The sequence below is a fragment of the Populus nigra genome, chromosome 14 (genome assembly GCF_951802175.1).
Source record: "Populus nigra chromosome 14, ddPopNigr1.1, whole genome shotgun sequence".
Lineage (NCBI taxonomy): Eukaryota > Viridiplantae > Streptophyta > Magnoliopsida > Malpighiales > Salicaceae > Populus > Populus nigra.
Window position 1 is genome coordinate 12,513,100 of NC_084865.1, and position 12,642 is coordinate 12,525,741.

General features: G+C 36.4%; 2 protein-coding genes and 1 long non-coding RNA gene across 7 annotated transcripts; 2 read left to right on the forward strand and 1 right to left on the reverse strand.

The window, feature by feature from the left end:
- Nucleotides 1-225: 225 nt before the first annotated feature.
- LOC133672938 (STS14 protein-like) lies at nt 226-924 on the forward strand. Its single transcript, XM_062093511.1, has one exon. It carries the CDS (start codon nt 274-276, stop codon nt 820-822), a length of 549 nt encoding a protein of 182 aa, XP_061949495.1. The 5' UTR covers nt 226-273; the 3' UTR covers nt 823-924.
- Nucleotides 925-1,961: 1,037 nt separating this feature from the next.
- On the reverse strand, nt 1,962-7,558 carry LOC133672368 (uncharacterized). Of its 5 annotated transcripts, XM_062092761.1 has the most exons (12): nt 7,206-7,558; nt 7,034-7,102; nt 6,213-6,285; nt 5,651-5,734; nt 5,444-5,560; nt 4,727-5,152; nt 4,028-4,428; nt 3,808-3,919; nt 3,650-3,709; nt 3,480-3,566; nt 2,972-3,100; nt 1,962-2,518 (listed from the first exon to the last, which is right to left on the reverse strand). In XM_062092761.1, the coding sequence occupies exons 2-12, from the start codon at nt 7,075-7,077 to the stop codon at nt 2,216-2,218; spliced, it is 1,836 nt and encodes a 611-aa protein (XP_061948745.1). In that variant the 5' UTR covers nt 7,078-7,102; nt 7,206-7,558; the 3' UTR covers nt 1,962-2,215. The 5 variants fall into 5 exon arrangements, with proteins under 5 accessions (XP_061948745.1, XP_061948743.1, XP_061948744.1 ...); XM_062092759.1 differs by lacking the exons at nt 7,034-7,102; nt 7,206-7,558 and adding an exon at nt 6,835-6,993; XM_062092760.1 differs by lacking the exons at nt 7,034-7,102; nt 7,206-7,558 and adding an exon at nt 6,835-6,989 and having other exon boundaries at nt 3,808-3,907.
- A 625-nt stretch (nt 7,559-8,183) lies between these two features.
- On the forward strand, nt 8,184-8,904 carry LOC133672581 (uncharacterized). The gene is made up of 2 exons (XR_009834867.1): nt 8,184-8,476; nt 8,657-8,904. It is a non-coding gene; the product is annotated as an uncharacterized LOC133672581 (long non-coding RNA).
- The last annotated feature ends 3,738 nt before the right edge of the window (nt 8,905-12,642 follow it).

The window sequence follows — 12,642 nt, forward strand, 5'->3', positions numbered from 1 at the left end:
AACAAGCCATGATCTCCAACCCCATTTTGGTGGGCATTGTCTGATCATTCCCTCTCCATGCCCACCGAGTTTTATATATATATATATATTCAAAAACCATTAAATAAAACATAAAAATCTAATTTTCTTTCGTCATCCTTAAAAGTGAGGGTGCTCGTGCGAAGGCCAAACTAGTCATTTCACCTAAGCATAGCCCATCCACACGAGCAAATCTATTAATAAATTGGATCGTCAAGCTCGAGATCGCATGACCTTGTCAAAATCTAGCTAAAAATGGCTTACTACTCCTTCCTTCTTGTTCTGGTTCTAGCTTTATGCCACAGCTCAGCCCATGGTGCGGCTCCTGCATCAAGCCACAACCCCACCCAAGTCACAACAACCCCAATACCATTACCAAATGTAGCTAATGAGTTCCTACAATCTCACAACCAAGCAAGAGCAGCAGTCGGTGTTGGCCCTCTCAAGTGGAGCGAAATGCTAGCCAATGCCACAAGCAGAATAGTCAGATACCAAAGGAACAAAATGGGTTGCCAATTTGCAAACTTGAGCGACAGTAAGTATGGTGGAAATCAGTTATGGTCTAGTGGCATGGCTGTGACTCCACGTATGGCTGTTGATAATTGGGTGCAAGAGAAGAATTACTATAACCACACTGGCAATTCCTGTGCGCCAAATCATAGTTGTGGTGTTTACACACAGGTGGTGTGGAGGAAATCTCTGGAGTTGGGGTGTGCACAAGCAACATGTGTGAAGGAGCAAGCTAGCTTAACTATATGTTATTATGACCCACCTGGGAATATTATAGGGGAAACCCCATATTAGACAAGATGTAGCTACTTAAATAAATCTCTAGTCATCTGTGTTTGTTCAAGTTCTGTATTGTGTAAGTGTTCTTTTAAATGAAGATCTCAGCACTTATGTTTAGTGAGTAGTGGACGTGCAGATTTCCTTGTCTTTTCTCTCGCTTTTAGCAAAGAATGAACTTGCACGCATACAAGTTTATAAGCACAATTGTCTCAATCTTAGTGCAGGTCTTTTGATGGCCTAAGAGTCGTGCTACAAAATTTCAAGGCTTTGCATTTGGTTTTCGCCAAAATGATCTTTCCAAAAGCATAGATCTAATGGAAAGGGTGATTATACTGCTTCCAGATGCTTGTTCTATAGATGATCTTCACTGACAATTGTGAACATAGGCGAGCTGTACTGCCTCGCTGTGAACAGAACCACCCTGCAATAATTGAATCGGTATCTACCCTGAAAGGTTTTAATAATTGAGCTGAGACTGCCCATCACATGTTCACCAACCCCATAGGAGTAATTCTATTTATCCCAAAATATCTATTAACAATTGTGCCATGGATCCACATGACACAAATTAGCCATCAAGTAATTGATATTATTTGGCATGCATACTTGGATGAATAGCATTAATTACTGCTGCTGCTTTTCTTGTTTTGTAGAAGTTCCCTTTCGAAGCATTAGTACAGTCACAACCACAACCATAGCTATAGCCATAACCAGAACCACTTCTATACCACCATCAAGCTCGTAGGATCTTTTTCAGTTCTCAAGGTGAGAGACGATGGTCTTGCCTGGAATGGGACAATGCTCTACAAAAGGTTCAGTTTCTGGTGTAAACAAGCGTGCTAGGGATCTCTTGAGCAAAGAGTAGAGTCTCACATGACGGCGTTTCATTCAATGAGAAATGCTAGCAGCAGTCATGACTAAAATATATTGACTGGAGTGCAGCAGCCGCACACTTCTAGATGTGAGAATGCCAACCTGTGTATGTGATGTACAGAGGCCGCATCGTCAGTACTCAGACAACTGATTCTTGCCGCTTTCTTCATTGGATTGGTTTGTGTCAATGGTCCATACAAGATTTTGCACTCATAATGAACCATATAATAACTAAATTAATGAATTGTACTCCACATGTATCTCAAGTAAAACGCAGTAGGTACATGTATAATATTCAATGCACATTTTCATTTCCTTTCCAAACATCACAGAAATCATGAAAGCTTCCACTACTGGAACAAGCAGATGGAGTGTACGTTATACAAAACAAAATATAGCATTGTTCTATCCTCCTCCATTTCCGGTTCATCTCCTAGTCTGTACAAGGAAAAAATTTCAAAATCTCAAAATATAAAAACCTTAAGAACTAAGCGAATGAGATCGAGTGCCAGAAACACTTAACACACGTAAGTGATCACTTTACAAGCTCTTTAGATATCAGGTATCGAAAAGTAAAATTATGCGGAATCCATTCAATAGTCTTACGAGGCTTTCCTAGCTGACATTTCTTAAGACACTTCCTTACAGATTCAGGCAAAGTTTGTTGGATCATTTCAAGAAGACCCGCTGGACATAAACCTGAATCCTTTGCATAGGATTCCATGATCTTCGGAAGTAGGACTTTCTGGCCCTTGCGGACACCAAAGGTAGCTCGGATATACTCTTCCTTCGCAGCTTCAAGCTCGTGAATTACTCTTTTTGGAGTGTAGACACGAACCTGGCAAAAATATTTGTACAAGTTCCATTAGAAAAAGATAGACTAGACAGAAAATGTGACCAAACTTCACAAAAACCAGGTCTACGAAGAAGAGAGAAACCCATGTTTAGTTTTTGTTGCTGAGACCGACATTTCTTAATATACTTTTTACATCAGTCAAAGTGGAAATAGGTCTTTTGGAAACTAATGCATGGTGATTATCAACAAATGGAGTTCTTTATGACAGAGTGCCATGAAAAGACATTGCGCAGGCTAAGTGGATAGACCGATCAGAAAAACTTCCACTCAAATGGAGATATAAGCATTTATTTTTGGTCTGGTTATTCCTCGTTAGTTTTACCTGTTACAAACTATATGCAAGCCATGCTCATGCTGCACCGTGTCTTACTTGTGAGTTGTGAGTGCTACTCATGTTTTGAAAATTTTGTAACTGGTAAAAGGAAAATGAAGTACCGCGGGATCAGAATGGCTTCCAGAACAGAGTGCAAAGTGCAAAAGAGGTTCTGGATGGTTAATTGCATATGCTTGCCGTTCTTCTACAGTCTTGAATTTGAACTTCGATGAAAGTAAAAATCGAATCCACTGCAATTAGGGACAAGCTTTGTCAGGACCACAGAATCAGAAGAATTTTGCTATGTAACTGACAGCAAATCAAGCGCATTGCTTTATCCCACAAGAACTATTTTAAGCACAAATATGCTTATTGGAAATAGATATATTATCGTATTTCTTTTTGTAAGAGCATGCATGTTTTCTTTTGATGAAACAAAAACAAGTGCCCCTGTCTATTTGAGAAGACCTTTCATGATAAATGGTTTAACTCTAGATGCCAAATCCTGCATGGATATCAACTTAAGGCATGAAAAATTGATGACCGAAAACACCAAAACCCTTGGACAAGATATTAATAATAATCTCAATGACCGGTTTCTTAATTTCAATATGATCTCTCAAGATTCACCTGTCCAGGACGAGACATCCGGCATCCAAGGATAGAACTCTGTATCGTGTCTGCACTAAATGTATGACCCCCAACATTATATGCAGCCTGCATAGAGCAATAGTGTAAGCACAAGTATATTTTTCACAAAACCTCTTCCATAAAAGGAAACGCAAAAGAGTTTTCCATACCCTCAAAAGTAGAAAGAGCCTCTTAACATTGTTTTGTGGAATCCCATATGCCAGAAATGCCTATTAGAAAGCGGTGAAGATTAGAAACTCATGTCAAAGATAGAAAAAATATGGAATTAGCTCTTTAAGCAAGTATTTCTATGGAAAAGAGCCATTACATGCATCACTAGTGCATTGTGTATATTGATCCAGAAAGCTAGTCTTTCCTCATGTTTGAGCTTCCTAGGATCGACTTCTTCCAATCGACATATAAGTGATCTGCAGCAGAACCTAATGAGTATATTAAAAATCTCTAGAGAACAGAAATACTTGCTGTTTACTTGATACATACATTATTAACACGTTTTCTGGTAGTAATTAAAGGGCAGAACAACTAACCTGAAATTTTGTAGCAAGTTTTCAACATCTCCTAACTTTTGACTATCTCTATAAATCCATGGCACTTCAATCATTGTACTGTATGGTCCACTGAACTCTTTCAGGCCTTCAACAAGGAAAGGGTTATCCAATCGCACATCAAAGGATGAGTTATTCCTAAATCCTGGACTCCACATATCACATTGTTCTCGCGGGGAAAATGCACTCATTGATGATAAAGATGAATTGGGAGATGAAAGGCCATTATGCGTCAAAGGTGGATCTGAAAGTTTGCAATATATAGCTGACATGCACTTTATCATATCCTCTGAAAGCTTGTTAGGTGTCTCTGGAACATGGTCATAAATACTAGTACCAAGATGCTCAGCCAAACTGATAATGTTTGAAGCACTCTGCGCATACTGCATAAAAGGCACAAAATTTCTAATCAACTCAAGGCTGACAGATTTGTCATGTGAAGAAATTGATCACCCTACTGTTACTTTTCTATTATTGTTGCACTTGGAAATGGATAGCCAATTACAGAGTTCTTCCCCATCTCCAAGAAAGAAGAAGAAAGAAGGAAGTCAATGGAAACACATGATTTCCAAGCATTTTGTTTCGGCACACAAATAGTCAATTAAACACCTTGTGCAGAGAACCAAACAAAAAAAAAACACCACAAAGACTAATGATTTGTGTGCTAGCACTCAAAATTACCTCCATCATGGACAATGGCTGGGAATGGCAAGCACGTACAGCCCTACCAAGAAATTCTTCTGGAGGAGAGGTTCTATTTGAAAATGCAGAGCGTTGTGACAATGAAGAGTGACAGCGATGAACTCCAGAATCTAATAGTTTCTCTTCTCCTCCAATAACATTGGTTTCCTTCCATTTATTGTCACGTGACTGACAAGCAGTTTGAGTTGCTGAAGTTTCCTTCTTTGATGTCTCAGGCCTGGAAACATCAAACAACCTTCGTCTTGGGGTTGTGACAGGGGTTTTTAGACTTGGATCCTGTTTAGATGGAGAAACCAAGTATGTTTGCTGATCAAATGCCTTCCGGTACAAGGAGAGAAGATATTGTTCCAGATGTACAACTTCCAACTCCAGTACCGCAATTTCTTTAATTAATTCTGTGGCTGGCTGGAGTTACAGAAAACACAAGAAGTGGTAAGTCAAAAATTTGAGCCTAACAGTTATCTCTGGCATTATAATTCCATTTTACATATAAGTTACATAAACCAGTGCAAAAAATTGCAATTACAAATTATCAGCAGAGTTTCCCAAAGTAATGATAAGATTTCAGCAACTCAACAGATGACATGGTTACAAGTTCTGTGGAGAAGCCCCAGTTCTGGATACTCACACTGAATGACAGTGACATGCCCGATAAACTATTTCTATTTCCATAAAATCATTATGGCAAGAATTTACCTTAGGCATTGACAGCTCAGTCGTACTATCATGGGAAGAAGTTTTGTAACCCATAGCACTTTCCAGAGCACGACGGACCTGAAATTGATCTTGTAATCTTTTCTCAAGCTGTAGAATCTGCATAAACACGTTCATATAATATTTAACTCAGAGCAAGAAAGACCAGCATAAGATATGGTTTGAAAAGTGAAGAAGACAGTTGCATACCTCTTGCTTTAAAGAATTTTGCACTTCAGTCTTAGGAGATTGTTTCTTCTTGGATTTGGCAGAGTTTTTCAATTGCCCCATATTCTGCAATCAGATTGTATCCAAAAAATCATATACTTAGCAATTGCTTCTTGAATTATGCCCCAGGAGGATTCACCTAATCAACTAATGTTCTGGGAAAAGCTACCAAATCAACTTAACTTTTTTTGTTAATTTTATATATAATAAAACACTAGAATATTTTATTCCATTCAACTGCATTAATACAGTTGGGACCATAAGTGAAATTTGACTCAAATGTATTAAGCTAATTCTTCGTCCCATTGGCCCACCATAAGAAAATAAACAAATAATTTGACGGGGAGGAAACAACCTTGATTATATTTAAAAGAAAAATAAGTCAATTTACAGATGAGTTTAGGTTGGCTTTATGCTTAAGGTCTTTGTACAACATGGAGAAGAAGGGCTTACTGTAAGAATAAATAAGATAGTGAGCTACTTTTTTCTTTTCTTTTCTTTTTTCTTTAAGCAAAATTGAAAAAAAAAAAAAGAGTAATCTTACTAGCTTTATGCGGCCTGATGCTTCAAAGGAACTATCTAAGCCATCTTCCTCAACTCTTTTCTTATCTGGCAAGCTGCCACAGCACAAATAGCAAACATCAAGATGGAAGTAGATATATATTGGAGAAGAAAAAAAGAATCAAAAAGCCTCCAATATAGTTCTTGGCTGCCTTTATATAATGTGCACAGCTCCTGCAACATATTTTCTGGATTTTGTTTTCTTTTAAAGGGGAAAGGAGAAGATGGTCAGAGATACCAACAGTTACCTCCTACCAAAGGTCTACCTAGCAATAATTTTCCCAAGACCCATCTTTAAACAATTTTCAGTTACATTCAACACATCTATTACTCATTAATTACTAACTTTATAAGGGAAAGAGCTTGGGAGAAATTGAATAAAAAAATCAGAAAGAAAACTCTCAAATTCTAAGCTGGGAACACACAGGATTCCATCCCTAAAACCCCATCTTCAAACTCTTCTTTTAGATGATTTAGAAAAAGCTCTCCCACAATTCCTCTTTCTTGAAGCTCAAAAATTTCATCTGGACCACAAAAACTTCGTGGTCTTTTCTGCTTGGAAAATAGCTAGAGAATAAAACCAAAGACTTTATGGGATTTCATACAATTGTAGTCTCATTGTTTTTACTTGTAAAGAACAATATTGAGCAGCTGTGATGATGCCCCAAATTTCCATTTTACTCATGAAGCCCACCGCAGAAGCCATTCCAGTTAAAGAAACTCATCAAGTAGCATAACGATAAATTGAAATTAGTAATGAGCACAATAATTGCAAACTAACAAAAAGAATGAATGAATAGCTACCTCTTTGAACGCTTGTGTCTAGTAGTCACTCTCAGTCCATACATTTTACTATCTTCACCTCCTTCAAAACTGAGAGAAAACACACCCCAAACAACAGTAACTCAGTAAAAGAAACATCATTTCCCATAAACAAAGAAAAAAGAAACATGAAAACAAAGGTAAAGACAGTTACCATTAAACTTCAAGAACCGAACAAGCAAGTACCCAAGATAAGATCTTTAAACAAATGATGAATCAGAGAAACCAGAGCCACCAGTCCAAATGAGTTCGCACTTCACAGACCACTGAGGTCTAATTAGACTTCAAAAACAGAACCTGTCTTCATGTAATGTAGCTGACCAGAGGTTCCAGGAAGTACCCACAAAGTGATCATTAGCAGCTGTCGCAGTGTCTGAACATAGGGAGCCCGAAATAGTTCACAAAGATAAGACCTTTGTGCTTTTGACCACTGAACCTTCACCTTTGAGAGGGTAAAAGAAAAGTTGTGCTTGTTGAAGTAATAGAGTTGTGTCTTTTTGAAGAGTTGGAGTAGTGTTCTTTCATAAGGATGTTTTTTTTTTAAAAAATAAAAATAAAAACTGACATTAAAATTGTTTATATATATACATATACATAGAGACAATTCTACGAGATTTTAATTATTTAAAAAAAGTTCTAGTTTTTCTAAAATTCTTATTTTACTTCTTTTTTTCAAAACTTTTTTCTCCCTTTTTTTTTTATAAAGATTAAGTACAAATTTTTTATTCATAATTTATTTTTATTTGGGCCATGAAGAATAAAAAATTAATAAACTTGAAAAACAATATTTAAATAATAGTTGTTTTTGCTAGAAAATTACTAATTACTTCAATCTACATCTTTAATATATATTTATATTTTATGTTTTTGTAGAAGTGAAGTAGAACCAACAATTCTAAAATAATTTAAGGGGTATGTGACTTTTCCGTAATTATTTTTCAAAATATTTTTTTTAATATATTAAAATAATATTTTTATTTTTAAAAAATTATTTATAACATTAAAACAATCACAAAACATAAAAATAAAATTTTAAATAAAAAATAAAATTTAATAAAAACACAGTTGCATAAAGTGTTACAACATCACTTTAGTCTATAAATCAGTTTACTTTTACAAATTAAGAGTCTTTTTGCATCAAAAGATGTAAACCAGCTCGTGTCGATGCTATAGTAAAGAGTAGACCCATGCACCTTCAAATGTCAAAGGTGTCGAAAAGTGAACAATATTCTTTCATAGAGAAAGGGAGATCCAAAGAGAGAGAGCAGGGGAAGATAATAGTGGCTATGACTGTTAAGTGAGAAAGGTCAACAAAGTCCAGTTCCCACATTCTCTTCTCTTGGTGGTAAGCAAGTGGGAGTGGGTGGCCGTCCCTCCAATCTTGTCCTATACTGTTTATCTACACACAGTATCCTATACTCTAATGTATGTATTGGGTTTGTAAATACCTAGCTAGCATGCTTTCTTTTGAACGGATATGTACGTTTTTTTTCCTTGTTTTAATTGAAGTATATATCCTTTGATCAGTTTTCATGGGGCAACTTTACATCCCTTAAACGCAGAACACTGCAAATTGTGCATTCATTTGCTGTTTCTGTCTTCCAGGCTTATTTGGATTTTGAAGAACAAGAATAGACAGGAGAATGCTCCAATGGTGCTGTCTCCCCCAGAACAAGGAGGTGTCTAAATACAAGGAAAATAACATCCGAGAAGTGACATGGGCTTTGTCGATCTAGCAATGTCAAGAAACCTTGAACCATATAGGTAGATGGGTGGCAAATATGTTCATGTAATGAAATACGATGTTACAGGGTTATCTAATAGCTAATCGATCTTGTTTGCTTGTGTAATAATTGGGGTTTGCCAAATCACAGAATCGATGGACCAGCTTACCAAATTTTCACTTTACAAGCTAAGATGTTTTGTTCTTTTTCTTGACATAGAGTTTCTAAAGTCAAAAAGCTTCAATTTCTTGCAACACAATGTTAACATTGATTTGATTTCTGCACTTAGTTTTCTCATTCTCTTGACAAGGGCCCCCCCTTTTTTTTATTGCACTTGTGTGTTAATAGTAATGCCAGGTTCTTCACGGAACCCATGGAACCGATGCCTTCCAGGTATTAGATGAAAAACCAAGAGGTTATTTTGCTCTTCTATCTACCAATTTGTTATTTTTATGCTCAAGAAACATAAATCCATGGAGAAGAAATATCCCAAAACAACACGAAAGTTGCTCAAGTGAGTCCATCCAAATATAACAGCTATATTGAGCACCAATCAAGAAAGGGGTTAAGTCCAAATGTAAGTTGCTAAAAGAGTTTTAGCCTACAAGCAACAAAAGCAGGCTCGCCTCAAAAGGGATGAAAGGTGAGGGATAAAGGAGACATTGGATGCTTGAAAGTAATTGAGGTTTTGTGGGGTTTTCTCTTTGTCTTAAATCTCTTTTTGTAGAAATGAGGCTAAAGGCAGATACCTCATAGCTCATATTGTCCTTCAGTATCCAAGAGACTCGTTTTTGTCACAGAATCCTCTAGTAAAATATGGTAATGGGGCTTGACCTTTTCCAATATCGATACAAAAGAAAAGGTGACCTGAGTGTGTGTAGTACGGTGGTCAGGCCTCTCTTTTTTGTCGTGATACTCACCTACTGACAAAAAAAAAGTTTATCTTCTCACTGCAACTAGGAAAAGAAAGAGGGAGTGGAGAGAGGCAGAGATGGAGAGGTTGTTCCTTGAAAACTTTCTACAAACATTTTTTAATTGGAAACTTTTCTCTTGAGATTGTAGAAAATCCCATAGAGTCTATAGCATTGCCTAGAACACTAAAAATCTGAGCCATTGTCACATAGGACATGACTCAGAAACTACTTACCATAATCACCAACCTAAATTCTCAATGAAAAAATAATTTTTCCTAGTCTCATTATATATATATATATATTTATATATATATATATATATATATATAACCCTAGCTTGAAAATACTCTAATTTTGAGTAAAAGACAAACCTGTCACCCTGCTCCTTCCTCCAGTCTTGCAAGAAAAGGTACTGCTTTCCACCAAGCAAGTAATGTAGTGCGTGAGTTGTTGGATTTAATCTTCAGAATTGTAGGCGACAAGATTGGACAAATATAACCTTGGATTCAACCAATACAGCAGAAGAATCCATGGTTTTTATATCATACTTGCTTGTAGGTGATTCTTCTCTTGGGGATCAAGCTCAAGTCAGGATTAGTTTGGACACATCTGTTAGTTTAAGTTCTCTGTGTTGGAAGAAGTTAGAAATTTTCCAGTTCCAATAAATAAACAAATGAAACTTCTATTTTATCTTATTATGATTATCTTAAACAAGTCAGATTGGATTCTTTCTCAATAACAGAAATTCAAGTACATCAAGAAAAAAAAATGTATATTTGTTCAAATTTTGAGCAGAGTATGAGTTTTTTAAGGAATCTGACAGACATACTTCATAGATTTATGAAATTATTAGTTGCATTAATTATGTTCTTTAATTGTGAATCGCAAAAAACAACATCCCCCATTGTAATTAATAATCTAACACAGAGTTCCATGGTGCTCAGATTTTTCTTGAAAATTTGACTGTTTATAAGCACAAGATTAGGCTAGATACCCATGTGTCTACATGATTTTTAGATCAAGAAAATATCGTTTTTTTTTTAATTGTCCACTCACTCTTGATTGAAGCCTGGTAAAAAAAACACCAAATGGATGGTTAAACAATGCTAAGATCCCGTAGGGTTCTGACATGTTTGTGATCTCTAGTGAAAAAATGAAATTGATTTTCAATTCAAGGCAGCAAATTCAGTTATGTTTTGAAAAAAAAAAGATGCTCAGTAGGCAACAAAATTGAAGCAGGTTCCAATTTCCTGCAATTCTCAGTAATCGTGCACAATGTTCAATTGAAATTATCATAGAAGACAATTTAGAAGTTGGTATAATAAACTGTATGAAGTTCAAAGAAGCTTGCAAAGTTCCAAAACAATGGATTTGAAGTGTAGCATGAGTCCATGTTCTTGACTTCTTGTGCCATTCTACTGTGTATTTTTAGTTTCTTTAAAGCACAAAGATTTGCTTAGCAATAACCCTAAGTGCATAAATCTTCATTAACAATCATGTTCTTTCAAAACTAGGAGTCCAACCATGGAGTTTTCAGAGTGTGAGGTGCTACTCAACAACCTGATGAATTTGATAGTTACGGCATGTCTCGTTCATGCCTAAGAACAGCACTGTGTGCCTTAAGAACACAAATTGTATTCTATGTTTAATTTGAAATTTGAAGTTCAAATAGGAACACAGTCATTTCAATTCAACATTGCAGCACGAACTAACCAGGAACGCCAGCCTTTAACATCTTGGTTTGCCACAGAGGTGAAGGACCACAAGTATTACAATCAATAGAGACATGCATACGTTGGCAGTACTGATGCAAAGGTGAGGTGCAGAAATGCCAAACATGGTTCCAAACCAAAAATGTGTACCAGAACCAATTCTTCTTGATCTGAGACACCGATAAACACATACATCTATATATCACGAGTGAAAAGGGACTAACAAGGCAGCGCCTCGAATTGGACTGGAGTGACCATAGCTGTGGGGAAATGGAAGAGGGATGCATTCGTTTCGGGCTATAGAGAAGGTGTAGAATCCCACAATTGGGACAGCAAAAGCGAACTTTCCAAAGACATTTGGACAACGAGTCGATGCCAATCATAAAACGCAAAAGGCATCTATCTCTCTTCTTCCTCCATTTTTGTCCCCACAGTACCAGTACCACTTCAAGGAGGTCTCTATTTTACACCAAATCCCTTGCAAGTTGCAGCCCTTTTCTTTGTCCTAATTGCCTTACCAGAAACTTTTAGGTAAATCTATATATCTAGCCTATGGCTTGTAAGCATGATCCACTTAGTTTTTTTCCCCTTCTCGTACGTAGTAGCACCTGCGCTGCCAGAAAACCAGTTTGAATTAGATAGTTAGTAAACCAGCTCCATGACCATGATATTGTCTCATCCAGCTCTGGTGTTTCTGTTGTCAATTGTTAAGATTAGTGACTTAATTTCCATTCAATCCAACTCCAACATGGTAGATCAGTTCCTAATCCACATAGGCTGATCATGAGCCCTTTGGCTAAGCACTGAATTACTCGAGTACACTGTATAACAATAACAGAATATAATAAAACGGATGGGTGAAGTCCATAGTGAAAAACGCCGTGCGCATAGTCACAGTGCACTCTGGTATACTGTAGTTTTTTTTCAATTTTTTGATATAGTATAATTAACGCTTTGCCGTTCTAAAAAAAACAATTAACTTGCCATTGGAGTAATTCCGTCCATGATAATACCCTTAAAAGGAAAAAAAAGAAGAAGATGAACTGTCGTTAGGGGTTATTTTATTTTTTCACTCTTTTTTTTATATATATTTATGTTGTTTAGGGGCAATTTAATTTTTTTAATAAATATAAAATATTTATTAAAAAAAATAGCTAACGTGCATGAGCATATCATGTTCATGTGAAGACTTACAACAGCCAAAGGCAAGTTTTCTTGTTGTGGTTGGTTTCATTTCGGTG

Bases quoted from the DNA above. Each gene is read 5' to 3' on its own strand.
- LOC133672938 (XM_062093511.1), top strand. From the start codon at position 274: ATGGCTTACTACTCCTTCCTTCTTGTTCTGGTTCTAGCTTTATGCCAC.
- LOC133672368 (XM_062092759.1), bottom strand. From the start codon at position 6,935: ATGGCTTCTGCGGTGGGCTTCATGAGTAAAATGGAAATTTGGGGCATC. The intron at 3,710-3,807 runs GTAATGGCTCTT...GCTTTCTAATAG, and splicing joins ACAATGCACTAGTGATGCAT to GCATTTCTGGCATATGGGAT. The intron at 3,567-3,649 runs GTATGGAAAACT...TGCTCTATGCAG, and splicing joins GGCTCTTTCTACTTTTGAGG to GCTGCATATAATGTTGGGGG.